General features: G+C 39.8%; 1 protein-coding gene and 2 long non-coding RNA genes across 3 annotated transcripts in view; 2 read left to right on the top strand and 1 right to left on the bottom strand.

Annotated features, from left to right (window-relative positions):
• LOC308395376 overlaps positions 1-19441 on the bottom strand; it is a 291287-nt gene that overhangs the window by 128871 nt on the left and 142975 nt on the right. The gene's annotated exons all lie outside the window — the stretch shown is intronic.
• LOC308395665 lies at positions 5007-8321 on the top strand. The gene is made up of 4 exons (XR_013971431.1): positions 5007-5071; positions 5403-5440; positions 5594-5709; positions 7648-8321. It is a non-coding gene; the product is annotated as an uncharacterized lncRNA (long non-coding RNA).
• Positions 11095-17633, top strand: commd1 (copper metabolism (Murr1) domain containing 1). Its single transcript, XM_080881406.1, has 3 exons — positions 11095-11297; positions 14154-14444; positions 17125-17633. The coding sequence occupies exons 1-3, from the start codon at positions 11124-11126 to the stop codon at positions 17230-17232; spliced, it is 573 nt and encodes a 190-aa protein (XP_080737532.1). The 5' UTR covers positions 11095-11123; the 3' UTR covers positions 17233-17633.

The following is a 19441-nucleotide window of genomic DNA, read 5'->3' as shown; positions in this document are numbered from 1 at the left end:
ATAATGTCTATTGATTTTATTGTTTATTTTAATATTTGTGTACAGCGCTTTGTGATTGCCTGTCTGCGAAAAGCGCTTAATAAATAAAGTTTACTTACTTACTTACTTACTTACTTATCCCTGTTGGACAACATCTCCCACCTCATGCAGGAGACTCTGACAGGATTGGGATCAGGACAAGCGTGTTTGCTTGACACCCATAAGCCATGTTGGCTTGACTTATTTTTGCAGTCCAATTCAATTGCCATTTCATGCCAAATATCACCCCATCTTGTGCATCTATTAGTATTCCAAAAAAACACATGAAAAGTGGAAAATATATAATTATGTCATGCAAAATCCTTCAAACCAATTTACAATCACTCCAAGATCTTCACTGTAGGCCTTAATTTCCTCTCTATTTGAGTATGCATGTTGGTCATGTTGGCTAGGGGCTTCACTTTGTGCAGTGGCTCCTAAATTGATGGTGTGCCCCATTTACATGGAAGATATTGTTTGATTTGAGTGACAAATGAAATAAATCATGAAACGGTAACACACAACAGGGTAATAAAAAAAACAAAAAAATATAAACTAGGGTGACAAATGAACAGAGGTGGTGGTTTACGACACCAGCTGTCTGCCATCTATAATCCAGTTTTGAGATCCCTTCCCAGACGCCTTAACGCCCACTCACATCCTGGGCCATCTGACCTCAGGAAATCACATGATAGGGTGGGGCTAGGTTTCACAATGAGCTCACCCGAAACCTTGGCTGATTGTGACCTACACCCGTTTTCACACCTTGGCTCATGTGATTAGGTAGAGGATCATTAGGTGGTCAATTGTCCCTCGTGGGGGGAAACTCCCACACATTGCCATGGCTGGTACATCAGCACACTGACAGTAAAGATGCATTGTGCCTAATAAGATCATAGCCAGAACAATATGAAAAAAACATCATAACACTATGTGCTGGTACAAGAATGCAATGGCTTCTGAAATCCTTCCAAACAGTTACAGCTCCATATCTCACTGGTAGAAATGTTTCATCAACATATCTTTATTACGCAGCTCATTCATCCATTTTCTGCCAGACTGCAGAAAGTAGTTCTAGTGGTTGTTCATGCTGAGCACACTCCCTGTACTTACCTGGAGTACTACACGTGACCTAGCCCATTGAAATGTGACAGCCAGCAATTTGCCATCTACAATTCTGGATCCTGTCATTAGTAAATAACCCCCTAGACTCAGTCTTCATGTGAGTGTTCTGCATTACTGTCTGCCAAATGGTGGTTGAAACAAAAACATTTGGGAAAATATAACAGTGTGACTCTCTAACTTTGCTCCATGGGCACCAAAGGTGAAAGTGGCAGATCAGAGGCCCTGATCAAAGTCTCGTCATTCTGGCTAAGATTAATTCCTCTTTGAATTAATCTGAATGACTCATGAAGAACAAAGCATTTGTTCTTCATGAGTTTTCTTTTCATTCACAGAGCACATCAGTTCACAACATCAAGTTTATCACCAGAAAATGTTGAGGTAAGGAGTGAAGTTTGGTCTAGATGCTTTCAGTACCATGAACCATGTGCATATAACCTGTGCCCCAGACTACATCTTTGTTTGCCTTTTTCTCATGAAGCCATGAAGAGGCAAAATTTAAAAGAGGAACTAGTCACCCATCAAGCAGAAGTCTTTATCTTATCTTCATCTCCAAATGACACCAAGCCACAGCTCAACGAGCTCATACTGGGTCATGCAGCAATAGTTTATTTCCCCATACAGTGGGGGAAAAAGTATTTAGTCAGCCACCAATTGTGCAAGTTCCCCCACCTAAAATGATGACAGAGGTCAGTAATTTGCACCAGAGGTACACTTCAACTGTGAGAGACAGAATGTGAAGAAAAAATCCATGAATCCACATGGTAGGATTTGTAAAGAATTTATTCGTAAATTAGGGTGGAAAATAAGTATTTGGTCACCTCAAACAAGGAAAATCTCTGGCTCTCACAGACCTGTAACGTCTTCTGTAAGAAGCTTTTCTGTCCCCCACTCGTTACCTGTATGAATGGCACCTGTTTGAACTCATCATCTGTATAAAAGACACCTGTCCACAGCCTCAAACAGTCAGACTCCAAACGCCGCCATGGCCAAGACCAAAGAGCTTTCGAAGGACACCAGGAAAAGTATTGTAGACCTGCACCAGACTGGGAAGAGTGAATCTACAATAGGCAAGCAGCTTGGTGTGAAAAAAATCAACTGTGGGAGCAATCATCAGAAAATGGAAGACATACAAGACCACTGATAATCTCCCTCGATCTGGGGCTCCACGCAAGATCTCATCCCGTGGGGTCAAAATGATCATGAGAACGGTGAGCAAAGATCCCAGAACCACACGGGGGGACCTGGTGAATGACCTGCAGAGAGCTGGGACCAAAGTAACAAAGGTCACCATCAGTAACACACTACAACGGCAGGGAATCAAATCCCGCAGTGCCAGACGTGTTCCGCTGCTGAAGCCAGTGCATGTCCAGGCCCGTCTGAAGTTTGCCAGAGAGCACATGGATGATACAGCAGAGGATTGGGAGAATGTCATGTGGTCAGATGAAACCAAAGTAGAACTTTTTGGTATAAACTCAACTCGTCGTGTTTGGAGGAAGAAGAATACTGAGTTGCATCCCAAGAACACCATACCTACTGTGAAGCATGGGGGTGGAAACATCATGCTATGGGGCTGTTTTTCTGCCAAGGGGACAGGACGACTGATCCGTGTTAAGGACAGAATGAATGGGGCCATGTATCGTGAGATTTTGAGCCAAAACCTCCTTCCATCAGTGAGAACTTTGAAGATGAAACGAGGCTGGGTCTTCCAACATGACAATGATCCAAAACACACCGCCCGGGCAACAAAGGAGTGGCTCCGTAAGAAGCATTTGAAAGTCCTGGAGTGGCCTAGCCAGTCTCCAGACCTCAACCCCATAGAAAATCTGTGGCGGGAGTTGAAAGTCTGTGTTGCTCGGCGACAGCCCCAAAACATCACTGCTCTCGAGAAGATCTGCATGGAGGAATGGGCCAAAATACCAGCTACTGTGTGTGCAAACCTGGTAAAGACCTATAGTAAACGTTTGACCTCTGTTATTGCCAACAAAGGTTATGTTACAAAGTATTGAGTTGTATTTTTGTTATTGACCAAATACTTATTTTCCACCCTGATTTACGAATAAATTCTTTACAAATCCTACCATGTGAATTCATGGATTTTTTTTTTTTTTTTTTTTTTTTTTTTTTTCACATTCTGTCTCTCACAGTTGAAGTGTACCTCTGGTGCAAATTACTGACCTCTGTCATCATTTTAGGTGGGGGAACTTGCACAATCGGTGGCTGACTAAATACATTTTTGCCCCACTGTAAATGGTAAACGGCCTGCATTTGTATAGCGCTTTACTCAGTCCCTAAGGACCCCAAAGCGCTTTACACTACATTCAGTCATTCACCTATTCACACACACATTCACACAGCTGCCCTGGGGTGCACTGACAGAGGCGAGGCTGCCGGACACTGGCGCCACCGGGCCCTCTGACCACCACCAGTAGGCAAACATAACACATACACATGTAAAACACTGTCAATATTTTCCATATCTACTTAAGTTTTGTCTAATTTCTTCATCCATCTGTTTCCTGTTCATGTCTTTTCAGTAATCTACAGAACTATAGCCCTCACGTCTGAAGTCATGAAGTGTTTTGAGCGGAAAGTGTCGCAGCACACCAGAAACTCTCTATCCCCCTCCCTCGACCCCTACCAGTTTGCTTACAGAGCAAATAGGTCAACCTAGGACACCATCACCATCACCCCACACAGAGGCTGAGCCATCTGGAGAACAGGAGGAGCTAAGTGAGGATGCTCTTTGTGTGCTACAGCTCAGCATCAACACTATAAGCCTATATTTATTTTGTTTCCCCTCACGTGATGAAAAGCAGAAACATGCTGTTTGATAAGACTCACTTATAATTCTGCACTGAATTCTTTTTGTTGCTCCCATCATGAGCAAAACTTGACAGAAAAAAAACCATGAACAATAGCTGCTTTTACTAAAACAGAGGAGACACAAGGTTTCAGAAACAACTGAGGCAATGCACAGACTGTCAGAGTTATGAAAATGAGTCTACATACAGCAGAATTCTAGTCACTGTGGGTTATTGGATGTTGTTTATTGTAGGTCTTATCCTTGTGTTAATCAGTATATTCTGCTTTTATGGCATATTATGACCAAGAAGTCTAATAAGTGTTTTGAGAGCAACGATGCAAACAGGTCGCAATTTTGTAGTATGCACAAGAGGTAGAGAAGGATTTCTTAATTTATATCTGTTATGCTGTCATCATTTCTGTTGAATTATTTTCTGTTTGAACTCCCAGAGCAAAACATTTTCTCTTCCTAAACTTAAATTGTTTAAAAATGTCTGCAAATTACTTTAGAAATTTAAAGTAATCTGTGAAATCCCAAAAAGCTGATTCTGTTCATGTGGACAACATGTTTTTAGTGGGAGAAACATTTCATCACTCATCCTAGTGATGAGTCCTTACAGTGGAAATATATAAACATGATTCCAGCAGCAAACAGAGAAAACGAAATTAACATTTCTTCAAAAAATTATGCACTGTAACTGCAATAACACCTCGCATGTCCATAGCTTCTTTTCCAGCTTTTAGTTTAGCTATTATCTTTATCTCTGTTTTCTGTGCATTGTTCTCTGCATCTCTGCAAAAACATCTTAGTCATGATGTGGTCAAAAACCTAAATGTTTTCTTCCTCTTTAGTTGAATTTCTCTCTTTCTGTTATTTTTTTCTCCTCCAAAATGAAGATGACAAATAAAAAAGCAATTTTTTTTCTATCTATTATCACATACTGATTTCATAGTTTTCTACAGACATGTTCAAATATGGTTATGGTGTGCCTACCAGGGGGTGGTCACTTTGTTCTCTATAAAAAACCAAAACTTCCCCGGTACTGTGTCTACGTTTTTAGCATCTCCCTTTTACACACTTGAAATTAACCAGGAGGTATTGACATCGTCTCTTTTTCCAAAAAAGGTAAAGCAATAAAGTTTTTTGCTTTTAGATTTTTTTAATTTTTGCTGGTAAAAATCAAGCTGTTCAACTACTTTTTGTCATTGTCTGTTTTTGTCACCTGTTGGTAATTTCCTTGATTAATATTTTTATGAAACAAAATTTCAAAGAAAGTGCAAAACCGGAATAAAAATGTGATAAACACCATCAATGAAAAGTTGAAAGCTTGTATGCTTTGCATTTCTGCATAAAAAACTGTCAAGTATTGCAAACTGATTGTTCTGTAAACTGATGAATTAATTTATAAACTAACTATTGATCTACATAAAAAGGTTTATTTGTGTTATTTCAACAGGGTATTATAACCAGAAGTAGCTGGCAACACATGTGAAGGTAAGTGAGGCAGCTCGATATCATGTTAAATGTTTGTGTTGTTTCCTTAAAACATTCACTTGGTTTAATTGTTATGATTGTTATGGTTTATTGGTTAAGACACAACAGTTTTGTTTGTGAAAACCACTGTGTTGTTAAATCTGATCTGATTAGATGGCTGGCCTGTGCTGGCTGGTGATGGTGCCAGCCTTCTTCCTGTCTCCTCCAAACATTTTGGCTGCTGTAAACCAGGACTGGCTCACGAACATTGTAGCAGCTGTCAAGAACAAGTGAGTTGACAAAAGTGGGGTTTTGGGGTTTTTATGTGTGATATTATATCTAATCACTGCTCTTCTAATCTGCTTGTGCTATTATCGATCTGTTGAGTCACCTGAAGGCAAGACATCTCTCTATGACTTCAGCCTTTGTATTACAACTATACATGAAATAAAGTATGTGACTTTATTTTACACTGCAGTTTTTCTGTTGTTTAAAGTGATTATAATGAGCTTTAAATCCTAATAAAAGATTATTATTATTATTATTATTATTTATTAATTTGCAATAGTATGTTTTAGTTTAATAATGATATCACTATTATTATTATTAATAGTAATAGTAGTAAGTAATTGTTAATGAAAATCTATAGTAATAGTATATATAGAATACAATGTACACGTACAACAAAATTATGGGTGCTCCATGTCAAGTGTGCAGGAATAACATCTAATTATTAGACAGCAGGAATAAATAGCAAACAAGAGACATATATACAAAAATAACTTTGGAGAATAAAATAATTGCAAAGTGCTTGTAAGTAGTGCAAAGTAAGATTTGGTCTGAATACAGTCCGTGTGAGTGGCCTGAGTGATGAGGGTTACTCAGACTGGTGATCTGGGTGGGCAGGGGTGGATTGTTAACAGTACGAACTATCCTTTGGAAGAAGCTGTTTATGAGTTTTGGATTGTGAGTGTGAGACCTGATTGACCTGAGGCCAGGGCTGGACTGAGACAAAAAAATCATCCCGGGCATTTTGACTAGACACCGGCCCACCAGGTATTATAGGTAAAGCCATGAAGCCTTTGAATGAAAACAAACGCCGTTGTAACAGTACGCTGTCTTGTTGGTATATGTATGATTTCTATACATTTTATATCAGATAAAAACTTTGGTTTTAAGATTCAGATTATTATTTTTTAAAAGCGAGACATTTTAAATGAGAGTAAGAAAGAAAAGTATTTCTTTGTGCCCCCCTCTCCCTGTTAATGCCCTTCCTGGCCCCCTGGCAACACTTTGCTAGATCCGCCCCTGCACAGTTACCAGCTGTCAGCTACATAGAAAAGGATCCTGGTGTTATTTGTCTCTCAGAAACAGTTCATAACTTCCCTTCAACTCATTCATGTCACCTAAAAGGTAAACCTGTTTCTCCATCACCTGTTCAGCTCTGATGATCCAGTAAGGACATCTCCTGGTTTCATCTTCATGTTTCCATCTCACCAGATAACCAAACCGACATCATGACCAGCAGCTTTACAGCTGTGGCTCCAGCAAACATCAGCTGATACTAGAAAGTAATATTAAATAAATTCTAACAACAGCTGATCAAGCTTAAACGTGCTGCTGTTGTTTAGCGCGACATCTGCTGGTTTCCTCTTTCTGGCACAAAGTGGGCGATAAACAAAGAAGAGAGAAAAGCAGATCAGCTGATCATTGATCAGTTTCATGATTGAAGTAGCAACAGGAGAGGGAGGGGGGAGAGAATGAGAGAAGAAGAGGCAGCTGACAACGTAAAGAAAACTAAAAATCACCATCGGCCCACCGGGCATTTGCCCGGTATGCCCGATGGCCAGTCCAGCTATGCCTCAGGTTATATATAGTAGATCAATAATTGGACTCCGAGGTTGCTCAGGGTCTTTTGTTATTCGTTAGAATAAAATGTACCATAAAATGAACTTGTTTTTTAATATGGAACTTTAAAAAAAAGAGAAAAAAAAAAGAATTTGATGCAGAGGATTGCTTGTTATGTCTAGTGTCCCATTAGTGTCCCATAAAATACATTTTAATCATCTGTGTGAGGCATTTACGGCTCTTTTTTTTTCTTTTTCCCTGGTACCCTCGAGACACTCAATGCAAAATATACTTTTACAACTCACTGACAAAGCCCAGATCATCACTGGTAGTCCAAATTTAGTGTGCAGTTTATACTTATTATATTATATTTTTGGCAGGTATGAACTAGGTGATTCCTTCAGCATGGCTTTGAACATCCCACAGAATCAAGATCCAAGCAGTCTCCAAGAAGTCCTTCAGAATGACCCAGCAGACAGCGTGACAGGAGCCATTTCACAGGACCAAGTGTACAAAGGCACCAGGGTGGTGGCAGCGACACAGTCACAGGCACTATCACATGTTCTTCATAACATACAACCATTCATAAACAGTAGTGAGGGTAACGTTCTCGTCATCTACTCTGAAAACTCTCCAATTTCAAATGACGAAGGTATCACTTTGAACATTAGTGATATCACTAATAACTGGAGCGGTTATGCGTTTGTTTTTTCTAATGTAGCTGATGTTCCTGCTTCAGACACATCTCAGCTGACTCAATCATTTAAGAATCTTGAGATTACCAAACTTGGGCTTAACAACATATATCGTTGTTATGCACCTGGAGATGATGCTTTTCAGTGCACAAGATGCTCCTCGGGGGGAGATGTTACACCCACATGTGTTGCAAACCCAGCCCTGTCAAGTCAAGAACAAGGTACAGATGTAGAAACACCTAAACCAGGCCTTGACACTGGTCTAGGCAATGACATAGGCAATGACATAGGCAATGACATAGGCACGGGTATAGGCACTGGTCTAGGCAATGACATAGGCAATGACATAGGCAATGACATAGGCACGGGTATAGGCAATGACATAGGCAATGACATAGGCACGGGTATAGGCACTGGTATAGGGACTGACATAGGCACTGACATAGACAGTGGGATACCTCCAGGCTCAGGTAGGGGAAAAGAGGGTCAAATGAGCAAGTGCAAAGGAAATCAAAGAGGAAGCTTCAAACGCAGGGGAGGCAGCAAGCTTAGAGGAGGAGGTCGATGTAAAAAACGAAGCAAGTTTAGACGAAGAGGCCCAGGTAGAAAAGGAAGCAAGCTTGGACGAAGAGGCCCAGGTAGAAAAGGAAGCAAGCTTGGACGAAGAGGCCCAGGTAGAAAAGGAAGCAAGCTTGGACGAGGAGGCCGACGTCAAAAAGGCAGCAAGCTTAGACGAAGAGGCCCAGGTAGAAAAGGAAGCAAGCTTGGACGAGGAGGCCGACGTCAAAAAGGCAGCAAGCTTAGACGAAGAGGCCCAGGTAGAAAAGGAAGCAAGCTTGGACGAGGAGGCCGACGTCAAAAAGGCAGCAAGCTTAGACGAAGAGGCCCAGGTAGAAAAGGAAGCAAGCTTGGACGAGGAGGCCGACGTCAAAAAGGCAGCAAGCTTAGACGAAGAGGCCCAGGTAGAAAAGGAAGCAAGCTTGGACGAGGAGGCCGGCGTCAAAAAGGCAGCAAGCTTAGACGAAGAGGCCCAGGTAGAAAAGGAAGCAAGCTTGGACGAGGAGGCCGACGTCAAAAAGGCAGCAAGCTTAGACGAAGAGGCCCAGGTAGAAAAGGAAGCAAGCTTGGACGAAGAGGCCCAGGTAGAAAAGGAAGCAAGCTTGGACGAGGAGGCCGACGTCAAAAAGGCAGCAAGCTTAGACGAAGAGGCCCAGGTAGAAAAGGAAGCAAGCTTGGACGAGGAGGCCGACGTCAAAAAGGCAGCAAGCTTAGACGAAGAGGCCCAGGTAGAAAAGGAAGCAAGCTTGGACGAGGAGGCCGGCGTCAAAAAGGCAGCAAGCTTAGACGAAGAGGCCCAGGTAGAAAAGGAAGCAAGCTTGGACGAGGAGGTAGACGTAGAAATGGAAGCAAGCAAGGCAGAAAACAGGGCAAAGGCAGAAGAGGAAGCAAACGCAACGGACGCAACAAGAGTAGAAGAGGTGGTAAACGTAGAGGGAAATGGGGGATGACATGGTTAAGGTAAAACAGGTCTGTCATAGCCTTAAACTCTGACAAGTAACCCAGTGAAGCTAGGAAGATCCTCTGAGAAACTGCATTATTTTTCCTTTTCATAGATTTAGTTGTTGTTTTTTATGCTAGCATAACTCTCATTTTTTGGCCTTTATAAACAAAATAACTTGCTTTCGAACTTGTCAGTGAGTTAATATGATCATGTCCCATGTGACCTGCTGTTTAAACCTTCAAGGAGCTGCCAGAAAATGTTGGTTTAAAAAAAGAATAAAATACATTTGAAAATAATAAAAAGAAACATGACACTAGAAATTTAAAGAATATGTCCACTTTAAGAATTTTACAACCTTTTACTGATTTAATGAGCTTTTGTGAAACATTCTTACAGATCTGTGGTAGGAGCAATCAACTTGAAACTTTTGTCTTGAATCATGAATTGGAGTCACAAAACAGGGACTTTAAAGAGATTTGACTACTATTTCATTTAGTCAAAGATTAAACATTATCAAAACTTTAATGTTCTGCTCTTCCTGATTAAAGCTTGGCTTGGCATGCATTCTGGTCTCTGTGTCAATCATTTGGAAACTCCTGTGTTATGGTACTATTAGACTTGCTTTGATAAATAAAGGACTGCACTTTCTGTATATCCTGAAACCAAATTCTCTGAACTATTACTCATGACATTTAAAGTTATGTGTTCAATGAACAGGATAGTGCATTGCATATAACATTTAGCCATTTTATACATGTTTTCTGTTAAAGCTATTTTATCAAAATATTACTCCTCAGTCACTACAGTTTGTACTGACATTACTGTTTCACTTTTTATTTCTTTTTTTAGATGGACATTGTTCAGGTGAAATAGGCCAGCTAATCAGTAAAAATGGATAGTCAGACTGCAATGTGATTCAAATGAATTGAATCAATGTCTAAATGCTCTTGATTTAATAATTCTGCAGCATTGCTTTTAAAATGCATTAAAGATTTAAATAAATAACACATTTTAAAAAACATGGGATATTTCAGGCCATTTAAAAAATGTCTATATTTTCTCTTTTTTTCTTCTCTTTTGGTCTCTCTTGACAGTCTCTCTGTAAAGAGCTCTTATCTTCTTTTCTAACTAACTGTAGATTTGTCCCTTCTTTTGCTGACACCCTTTCTAGCTCCTTGTTGCTTTCTGAAATTCTTCTCCAGTCTTTGTTCCTTTCTTTTAGACATATTGTCTGTAGTTACTAGTTTAACTTTAGTTTGGTATATATTACATAAGCATGCCTGTTTCACCTTTTTCCCTTCTCAGTGAACATGGGCTCATATGTGCACGACTATGTTCATATGTGCATAATACTCCTATTTGTGCTTATGCACACACAAATGTAGAAATCTTTTCAAATCCACACTAATGCGCACTGTCAAAACATCTGATAAAACTCAGCATGTTGCTCGTTTTAACATAAATCAATTGCTTCATTTTATCTGGTAAATTGGCCTTGTAACTGCAAATGATTTTTCACAATTTGTCTAGCAAAGTTTCTGATGTTCGCTTTAGGAGGCTTGGATGAAACGATACATGTCAAGCGCTGCCGTCGGAATCTGCAACTACAAGTCCCACAATGCCGTGTTGTACTGCAATTCATGTGACCACAAGAGCAAACATGGCGGAAGTAGACGCGATGAAGTCTCTGAGCAGCTTGTTAAATGGAATCGCACAGAAAGTATATTACAACAACAGCGAGATCACAGAGGAGCTGCTGAAAAGCGAGCTCTACCCCGAGATGTCGCCAGACGAGTTCACAGCTTTGCACGACAAAATGAAAGGCCTTTTAAAGGTAATGCAACACGGCACCCTGCACTACTGATGATCCTGATGCTGAAGTGGCAGTCGAGACCAAGCAATTCTGCTCTTTTCACTAATATTCACTTCAGTTTAGGAGAAAGGGTTGCGTCTGCGTGATAGTGCATGCTTGTGCCCATGCAGAAATGCACAACACGCAAACAAACACACATTAATGAGAGGCACCGTGAGAATATCTGTTAAAACGCAACTCAGAACATTGTCCGAATGTTTCTCTCTTAAAAGAGCGGCCGAACGAAGAAGTCTTCATGAACACATCTGTCAAATGAACTGTCTTTCTTTTTATGGATGAGTGTCGCCATGTTTGGACTCCCAGCATTTAAAGTCAGCTTTCTGTAGTTTCTGCTATTTCAGTACTTTGGCCTTGGGTTGCTTCCAGTACAAGTGAAGCAATGATTGAGTCAAATGGGTTGCTTGCCTCATTGCCAGGAAGAAATTGGAAATTATTCTTTTATGTACAAGGCAACATAAGGCTAACCTATGTTGGGGGTAGGGGATGTCAGCTCCTTAGTGTGTGAATGTGTGCGTGAATGGGTGAAAAAGAATAATCATAAAAGAATAATTTCCAATTTGGATATGTAAAGCGCTTTGGGGTCCTTAGGGACTAGTAAAAGCGCAATATATACTAATGTGACACATTAGTATATGTGAGGGGGCAAACTCCTCAAGATGGGTAGTGACCATGGTGGACATTTAGAAGTCGGCCATCTTGGATACAACTTTTGTTTTTTCAATAGGAAGAGGGTCATGTGACACATCAAACCTATTGGTAATGTCACAAGAAAAACAATGGTGTGCTTGGTTTCAACGTAACTTGAAACCATCACTTTTGTTGCTCCAACAGTCTTGGAGGGATCCATCCAATGTGGGTTAGTGTCAGACCAATAGCGGTGGTTTTGTTTGTTAACTTCACCATTCACATAAAAGTTTGCCTCATCACTGAACAAAATCTTCTGCGTGAACTGAGGGTCCTGTTCCAATTTGTGTTTTGCCCATTCTGCAAATTCTGTGCGCCGATCTGGGTCATCCTCGCTGAGATGCTGCAGTAGCTGGAGTTTGTAAGGGTGCCATTTGTGAGTAGCTAATATCCGCCGAAGGGATGTTCAACTAATGCCACTCTCCAGTGACATGTGGCGAGTGCTACGCTGTGGGCTCTTGCTGAATGAAGCTGGGACAGCCACTGATGTTACTTCATTAGTGACATTTTTCTTGCGTCCACATTTTGGCAAATCCAACACTGAACCAGTTTCACGAAAGTTAGCAAGCAGTTTGCTAACTGTAGCATGGGAGATGGGTGGTCTCGTAGGGTGTCTTGCATTGAAATCTGCTGCAATGACTCGGTTACTGCGTTCACCAGATATCAACACAATTTCGATCTGCTCCTCATGTGTTAACCTCTTCGACATGTCAATGGCTGTGAACAAAGAGAAACTTGTAAATAACTCAAAGAATAAAGTTACGTTGAAACCAAGCACACCATTGTTTTTCTTGTGACATTACCAATAAGTTTGATGTGTCACATGGCCCTCTTCCTATTGAAAAAACAAAAGTTGTATCCAAGATGGCCGACTTCTTGTTATACTGACAGACAGAACCTAGAGAACAGTCTGTAGATGTGCAAAGCTGGTAGAGACAGACCCTAAAAGACTGGCAGCTGTAATTGCAGCAAAAGGTGGTTCTACAAAGTATTGACTCAGGGGGCTGAATAATTACACACACCCCACTTTGCAGTTATTTATTTGTAAACAATGTTTGGAATCATGTATGATTTTCGTTCCACTTCTCAAGTGTGCACCACTTTGTGTTGGTCTTTCCTGTGGAATTCCAATAAAATTGATTCATGTTTGTGGCTGTAATGTGACAAAATGTGGAAAAATTCAAGTTTGCAAGCCACTGTAACAGCCGTGATAAAATATCTCAAAAAATCTCATAAAAATGCTGTTTAAACAGACTTACTACTTATAACTTTAAATGTTATTATGTCACTCTTTCTTTTTTCTTTTCCTCCTTTTCCTTCTATGTTTTTATCAATGGATTTTTGTTTGACTAGTGTCTTTAAATACATTTAATGTTTTTACTCCATGCTAGGCAGAAATATTCCATTCAATAACAGCTTAACACATTGTTTTCAGATAAAATAGCTAAATCCTGACTGGACTGTCTTAAATTTGAAAGAATTTAAAACATTTAAAATGTATTATTATTTTTGTAATGTTTAAGGTAAGGGTGACAAACCATTTACTGGTTTGTAATTTTTCCACTGGTTCTTCTCTTTTGTCAATAGGGGGCAGCACTAACATGAATATCCTACTCAGTACCTACAATGCCCAAAATATATATATATTTTTTTTTGTTGTGGAGGAGTTGGGGTTTTTTTGGAAACAAATGAAGTGCCTGTGAAAGGTATTTTTCGGGGCAGATTTGCCCAAACAGGGAAAATACAAATGTCAAAAGTACAGACTGTCTGAATGTATAGAAAGACCGAATACACTGTCCAGTTAAAATGCACCCACTTTGGTTACATGAGGCTTCCAAATAAATGTCATGGGGAAAATACTTCTTGTTTTGGAAACAGTAAAGGTAAAAAGAAAGTACACACTCTTTAAGTTCTAATTTTATATCAAGTCATAATAAAAAATAAACCGGTCCTTAAAAAGTCTTAAAATGAAGCAAAGTATTTATCAATATTAGTAGTATTATATAAGTATTAAAGTAAACTGCTTGCCTTTTCATAAAAGTCACCACACGACACTGCTGTAGCGATATGATTACAAGACATTAGAGCTCCAGGTTTGTTGAATTTCATCGTCCTCTTTTCTGCATCTCTCAGTCCATCGCCACAGCAGACATGGACCATGCCCAGCTGGAGGCCTTCCTCACAGCTAAGACCAAGAAACAAGGTGGTGGTGGCTTGAGCGCTGAACAGGCCGCTGCACTCTCTCGTTTCTGGAAGAGCCAACGAGTTCGAGTTAAGGAAAGTTTGGTGGCTCATAGCCGCTGGGAGCCCAGCCTCAGGGGCCTTTCCTGGAGAGTGGATCTCCAGGCTGCAGCCAGCAGACGGGGAACAGCTCACAGCGGCCCAGTCGCCCTGGTGGAGCTCGAGCTCGGCAGAACAGGACAAGTAAGCTATAGTTCCAGTTTCTTTTTTTTTTTTCTTTGACGCAAACTATCATTCTTAGCTTCCAAGGATGTAGTGAGGTGCTAATTTACGTTCGCCTGTTTTCATTTTTGTTAAAAATAAATGTGCCACCATAATTAAAACTATAAAGTATCCTAAATGACTTTTCTAATAGTACAATCCCATTATCTCCAAAAGTTTATTCTGTTCATCTGGACGTAGCGTTTTCAGTGGGAGAAACGTTTCGTCACTCATCCAGGTGACTTCTTCAGTCTCAGCTGACTGCAGGTTTCCCCAACCTTATAAACAGTACATTTGCATAATGACTGAAACCAGCCCGGAAGGACAGTTCCTTCATCGTAATTGTGCAAATTCTCATGACCACTGATCAAAGCCCACTGATCAATGGCCATGAGTACCATTTACAGAGAGTTGGAGATTGGCTGCAATCACAGCATTGTAAGATGGTGAAAGATGTATCCCTAGTGGGCTGGTTTCATGCATCAAGACATACAATCACATTAGAAAGACCAAAAATTTTATATATGCCGATTAATTATGCTTCAGGATTTGAGTTTGTGGATGTTTGACAGTATTTTCTCAAAGCAGAGCTGGAGCACAAATGATCATATTTTGAAAATTACATTAGCTCAAGGGGAAAAGTGAGGGCTATAATATGTTACAAAGGACTGAAACACTATTAAGATGCCTTTAGTAGCCTGAAATCATTAGAGATATAAATATAGGTATACTGAGTCTCAGACGCCACACAGAAAGACTCTAGACTGGATTCAAACCCAGGAACTTCTTGTTGTGGGGTATGGTACTAACCACCGCACCGCTTCTTTACTGCAGCACTCCACACATTTATGAGTTTATTGCTAGCAGTTCAAATGGACATGTAAGCGCATTTACACATCATAAAGCCAGGGGAGAGTCATGAATTGTTTTGGCCTTTCGATATGGGTGGGACGTAACTATACTCTGTCCAGTAGAGTTTGACAGCAATAGCTTTGTCATTTACTGTTATGCAACATCAACTCTAAGTACCCATTTATGATTTGACTGATATCCATTCCATAACTGGTTCTGTAACCTTTGGGGTGAAACGGAGAGGCCATTATGGAACTAACCTCATGGTGGTGTCATTCTGTCTAATTAACTACAGCTGAAAGAGCAGGTTTCAGTGTGGCCGTACTTTAGTGAGCCTCAGTCCCATGAGAGGTTTAAATTTACTCTGTGCCCTGAACAGTTTTAGAGCTGAAAAAAAGTTCTGTAAAAGTGGTAATATTAGCTTACCTTTGTAGTGTATTCAAATGTATATTCAGATTTAGGAGAAGGAGCATTGCCTTCTTTAAATTTTGGATCACTGTTGGATATTTGCTTTTTAAACAATTCAATATTGTAATAATAGAAAAAAAAAACCCCAAATCTATACTGCCACAGGCACTTCTACCTCTACATAAAGAGACTGTAAAGAATTTAAAAGTTGGATCATGTCTATGGCCTTGATTTTTTGCCTCTGATTGATTTAAGCTGTTGTTGCTTTGTGAAGAAATCCATTTGTCAGTAAAAGTCATAGGAAATCACATTTACGTTGCTATGAGCCCACATGACCATAGCAGTGTGTGTGTGTGTGTGTGTGTGTGTGTGTGTGTGTAATCAGCAATGTCCAGACTACCAGGATTTCTGGTCCTCTGAGTTTCTGCAACATATACATTATATACTGCATGTATATAATGCAGTATATACATGCAGCTGCATTTTTACGTGCAGCTATGATTCTTCTACCTGCAAGAACTATTACTGTTTTATCATGAAGTACCCTTGTAGTTCTAGTTCTTGTCACATTTGGAACCAAACTAGGTATGCTATATGTCCTCATGGATGTACAGACTGCAGTCAAATAATTGCTTTAGCACCATACAAAGCTGATATTAATGTGTAGAGTTGATGCTGGTGTCATTTCCTATGACTTGCTGTCTGATTTAGAATGCATAATGACCTGACAGGAAGTGGCTCAGTCAACCATGGTGTAAATGCCAAAGCCTGCATGACTGTTTTTCATATATTTTGGATACAGAATGAAACATAGTTTAAGATGACTTAATGTGCTGTACCGCTGAGCAGCTGCTGACACTGAGGAGTCTATTCTTTTTGGTGTATTTTTTTTCTGCAGGTTCCTTAGCTCAGAGAAAGCAGATCGGCAGACCAGAGCAGCACATACTCTCAATGTGCACAATGCCACTGAACTACTGTTCAGCAGTATTATTGCCCCATTCAAGTCAATTTAAATGTAGCTAATAAAAGCTCAAAGGCTGAGGAAGAAGGTGGAGGAGACTGGTAACTGGTGAAATGAATTGCTAAGGTGTCTTTCAAGTCTTGAATCCCAGAAAAGGCCTAATGATAGGATGCCCATCATCACTGCAGAATCCCCTGTTTTTCTTCAGCTTCACACTAGGAATTAAACCAAAGTTTTTCTATTTTTATCCGCAATCACTGAATGATGCGCAGGGAATATTATATTGCTTCCTTCAGTAATTATTTATTGATTAAGAAGTAGACTGAATCATTGTTTTGGAAAATAATATTTAAATTCTTTTTGGAAATATCGTTGTTGCTGACCCATTATGTTCAATCCGTTCACTGGCCTCTAACACCTCTGTTCTTTTGTCTTTCTCAGGACTCAGAGTTTGTGTGTCTGGAGTTTGATGAAACCAAAGTCAATCAAGTGTTGAAGAAGATGGCTGACATCCAGGAGAGCATCGACAGAATTGTTCACAGTACCTGAAAGTACTTCCTGAAAGTTTATCTCAAACAGCAGAGACAGAAAGATAACTGTGACTAAGAGTGCTGTGTTGAGGCAAAGTTTTTCCACTTGCTCACAGATTTATCAGAAATGAAAGTGGTGTGTACGTGTACAGATATACACACCACTATCAATTCTAGTAGATAATACTTGTGGTCGTCCTCTGAGAATAAGTGGTCATTAAAGAAGAACTATTCCTCTTTTTGCAATATAGTTTGCAAAGCTTTGGGATTCTGGGATTATGAGAAATAAGAAATGCGATGAAACTAAAGTGAACAAAAGCAATGTATTACAATATAATTGTAGATATTGTAAAACTAAATAAGAAGTATCCCACGTGTAATTGTTTTTTTTATTATTATTAAAAGGGACAGAAAGATTAAGTTGTTTTTTTGGTTTGTTTTTACTATTAATATTTTTTTAATCTCTATCTCCTTCAGCATCACCTTCATGGCCATAGTGTTGGATAAAACTGTGTTTAAACTACATGTGAAGTAATAATTGGAAACTCTTTCAACTGTCTACAGCCTGACAAAACTAAATCAGAAATGTGCAAATTTCATTAGCCAGATTCAGGTATCAAATTAGGGTATTATTACATTCAGTTGTTTGTATGAACATGCTAACTGTATCTGGTAGCAAGGAACATATTTCCCAAACAGTAATTAGCTAAAAAATCATAACTAATGCTAATCGTGACATCTTCAGTTAAAATGACTAAAGTAGATTTTTAATTCATGTAAAATAAATTACATGGGGTGTATCCTACCAGTGACCGGACAAAGCTGGACTGAAAGACGGCACAGAGGCACTAATCATGGCAGCACAAGAACAAGCTCTGAGCACAAGATCAATAGAGGCTGGGGTCTATCACACCAGGCAAGACCCCAGGTGCAGGCTGTGTAAAGATGCACGTGAGACAATCCAGCACATAACAGCAGGGTGCAAGATGCTAGCAGGCAGGGTATACATGGAACACCATAATCTAGTGGGCGGCATAGTGTACAGGAACATCTGTGGGACTTCCAGGTACAGACGGACATAAATGGTGGTGGGTAACCAACTGGACATAGTAGTGGTAGACAAGCAAAGGAAGACGGCCGTAGTGATGGATGTAGCGATACCGAACGACAGCAACATCAGGAAGAAGGAACATGAGAAGCTGGAGAAGTACCAGGGTCTCAGAGAAGATATGGAAGGTGAAGATAACAGTGGTCCCAGTGGTAATCGGAGCACTAGGTGCAGTGACCCCTGAGCTCCCAGGCCTCTGGTAGAGGACCCAAGCTTGAAGAACAAAGACTAATATATATATACACACACACACACACACACACACAGTAATCAGACTCTTATCATATGATGTTAGATAAGCACAGAACAGTCCAAAGGTAAAGGGGGAAGTCTGTTAAACAGATAAGCACTGCACAATTTTTTTTTTCCTCAAGCAAATAAAAGAAGTTTAGGTTACTTTAAGGCAGTGGTAATAAACTTCAGCCCTGTACATTCTTGGTGTTTCATTAACTCTTAAGAGGAAAAAAACCTTCAGAATGTCAGTGCTTGATTTCCAGTGGCACATCAAAACTGTAATACAATAATACAAATCTTAATGCAGGGATAAGGAGAAAAGACTGTTCGTTTCATTTGGTGTGTTTAAAATAACAACGTCATGCTGCAATTCAACCTTTGGTACAGTACTTAATATAGTTTTATACATATTTAAATGTAAACCTGGAGACCTTACATCTTCAAAGATGGTTAATACATGTAACATTAAATCATTATACTTCTCTGATGTCTTTTGACCTTTCATTTAGTCCTAAACAGTGTTCTTGACATTATACTACTGTTGCTGCTGCACCTCATGTAGTTCTGTAGGATGGATCTGAGACAGCATAAAAGAAGTCTTAACTTGATTCTTCATCTTGCATCAGTCCTTAATCTTCAGATGTAATTATTGTGTTTTTAACTGCAGTAACACCAAAAAGCTAGCATTCACATTTTCACAGCAACCATCTCTAGACAATCCATAGTTTGGAGAAAGGCTAGTAAGACTACTAAAAGTCCAACTTAGTATGTTTAAAACAAACAAAGAAAAAACATGAAGTGGCCTGGAGAATGATTTTTACCAGGTGGTTATTATCCTGATAATAAATGTGAACAGGTGAAATAGTCTGGTTTTTTGACTGACATG

The sequence above is a fragment of the Rhamphochromis sp. 'chilingali' genome, assembly GCF_963969265.1.
Source record: "Rhamphochromis sp. 'chilingali' genome assembly, chromosome: 4".
In the NCBI taxonomy this organism is placed as follows: Eukaryota; Metazoa; Chordata; class Actinopteri; order Cichliformes; family Cichlidae; genus Rhamphochromis; species Rhamphochromis sp. 'chilingali'.
Note: the sequence above shows the minus strand (reverse complement) of the source record. Positions and strands in the feature narration are given on the sequence as shown.

What these genes read in the sequence shown, in the direction of transcription:
- commd1 (XM_080881406.1), top strand. Translation starts at nt 11,124, where the DNA reads ATGGCGGAAGTAGACGCGATGAAGTCTCTGAGCAGCTTGTTAAATGGA. An exon ending in AAATGAAAGGCCTTTTAAAG is followed by an intron (nt 11,298 to 14,153) that starts GTAATGCAACAC and finishes TGCATCTCTCAG; the next exon opens with TCCATCGCCACAGCAGACAT. An exon ending in AGCTCGGCAGAACAGGACAA is followed by an intron (nt 14,445 to 17,124) that starts GTAAGCTATAGT and finishes TGTCTTTCTCAG; the next exon opens with GACTCAGAGTTTGTGTGTCT.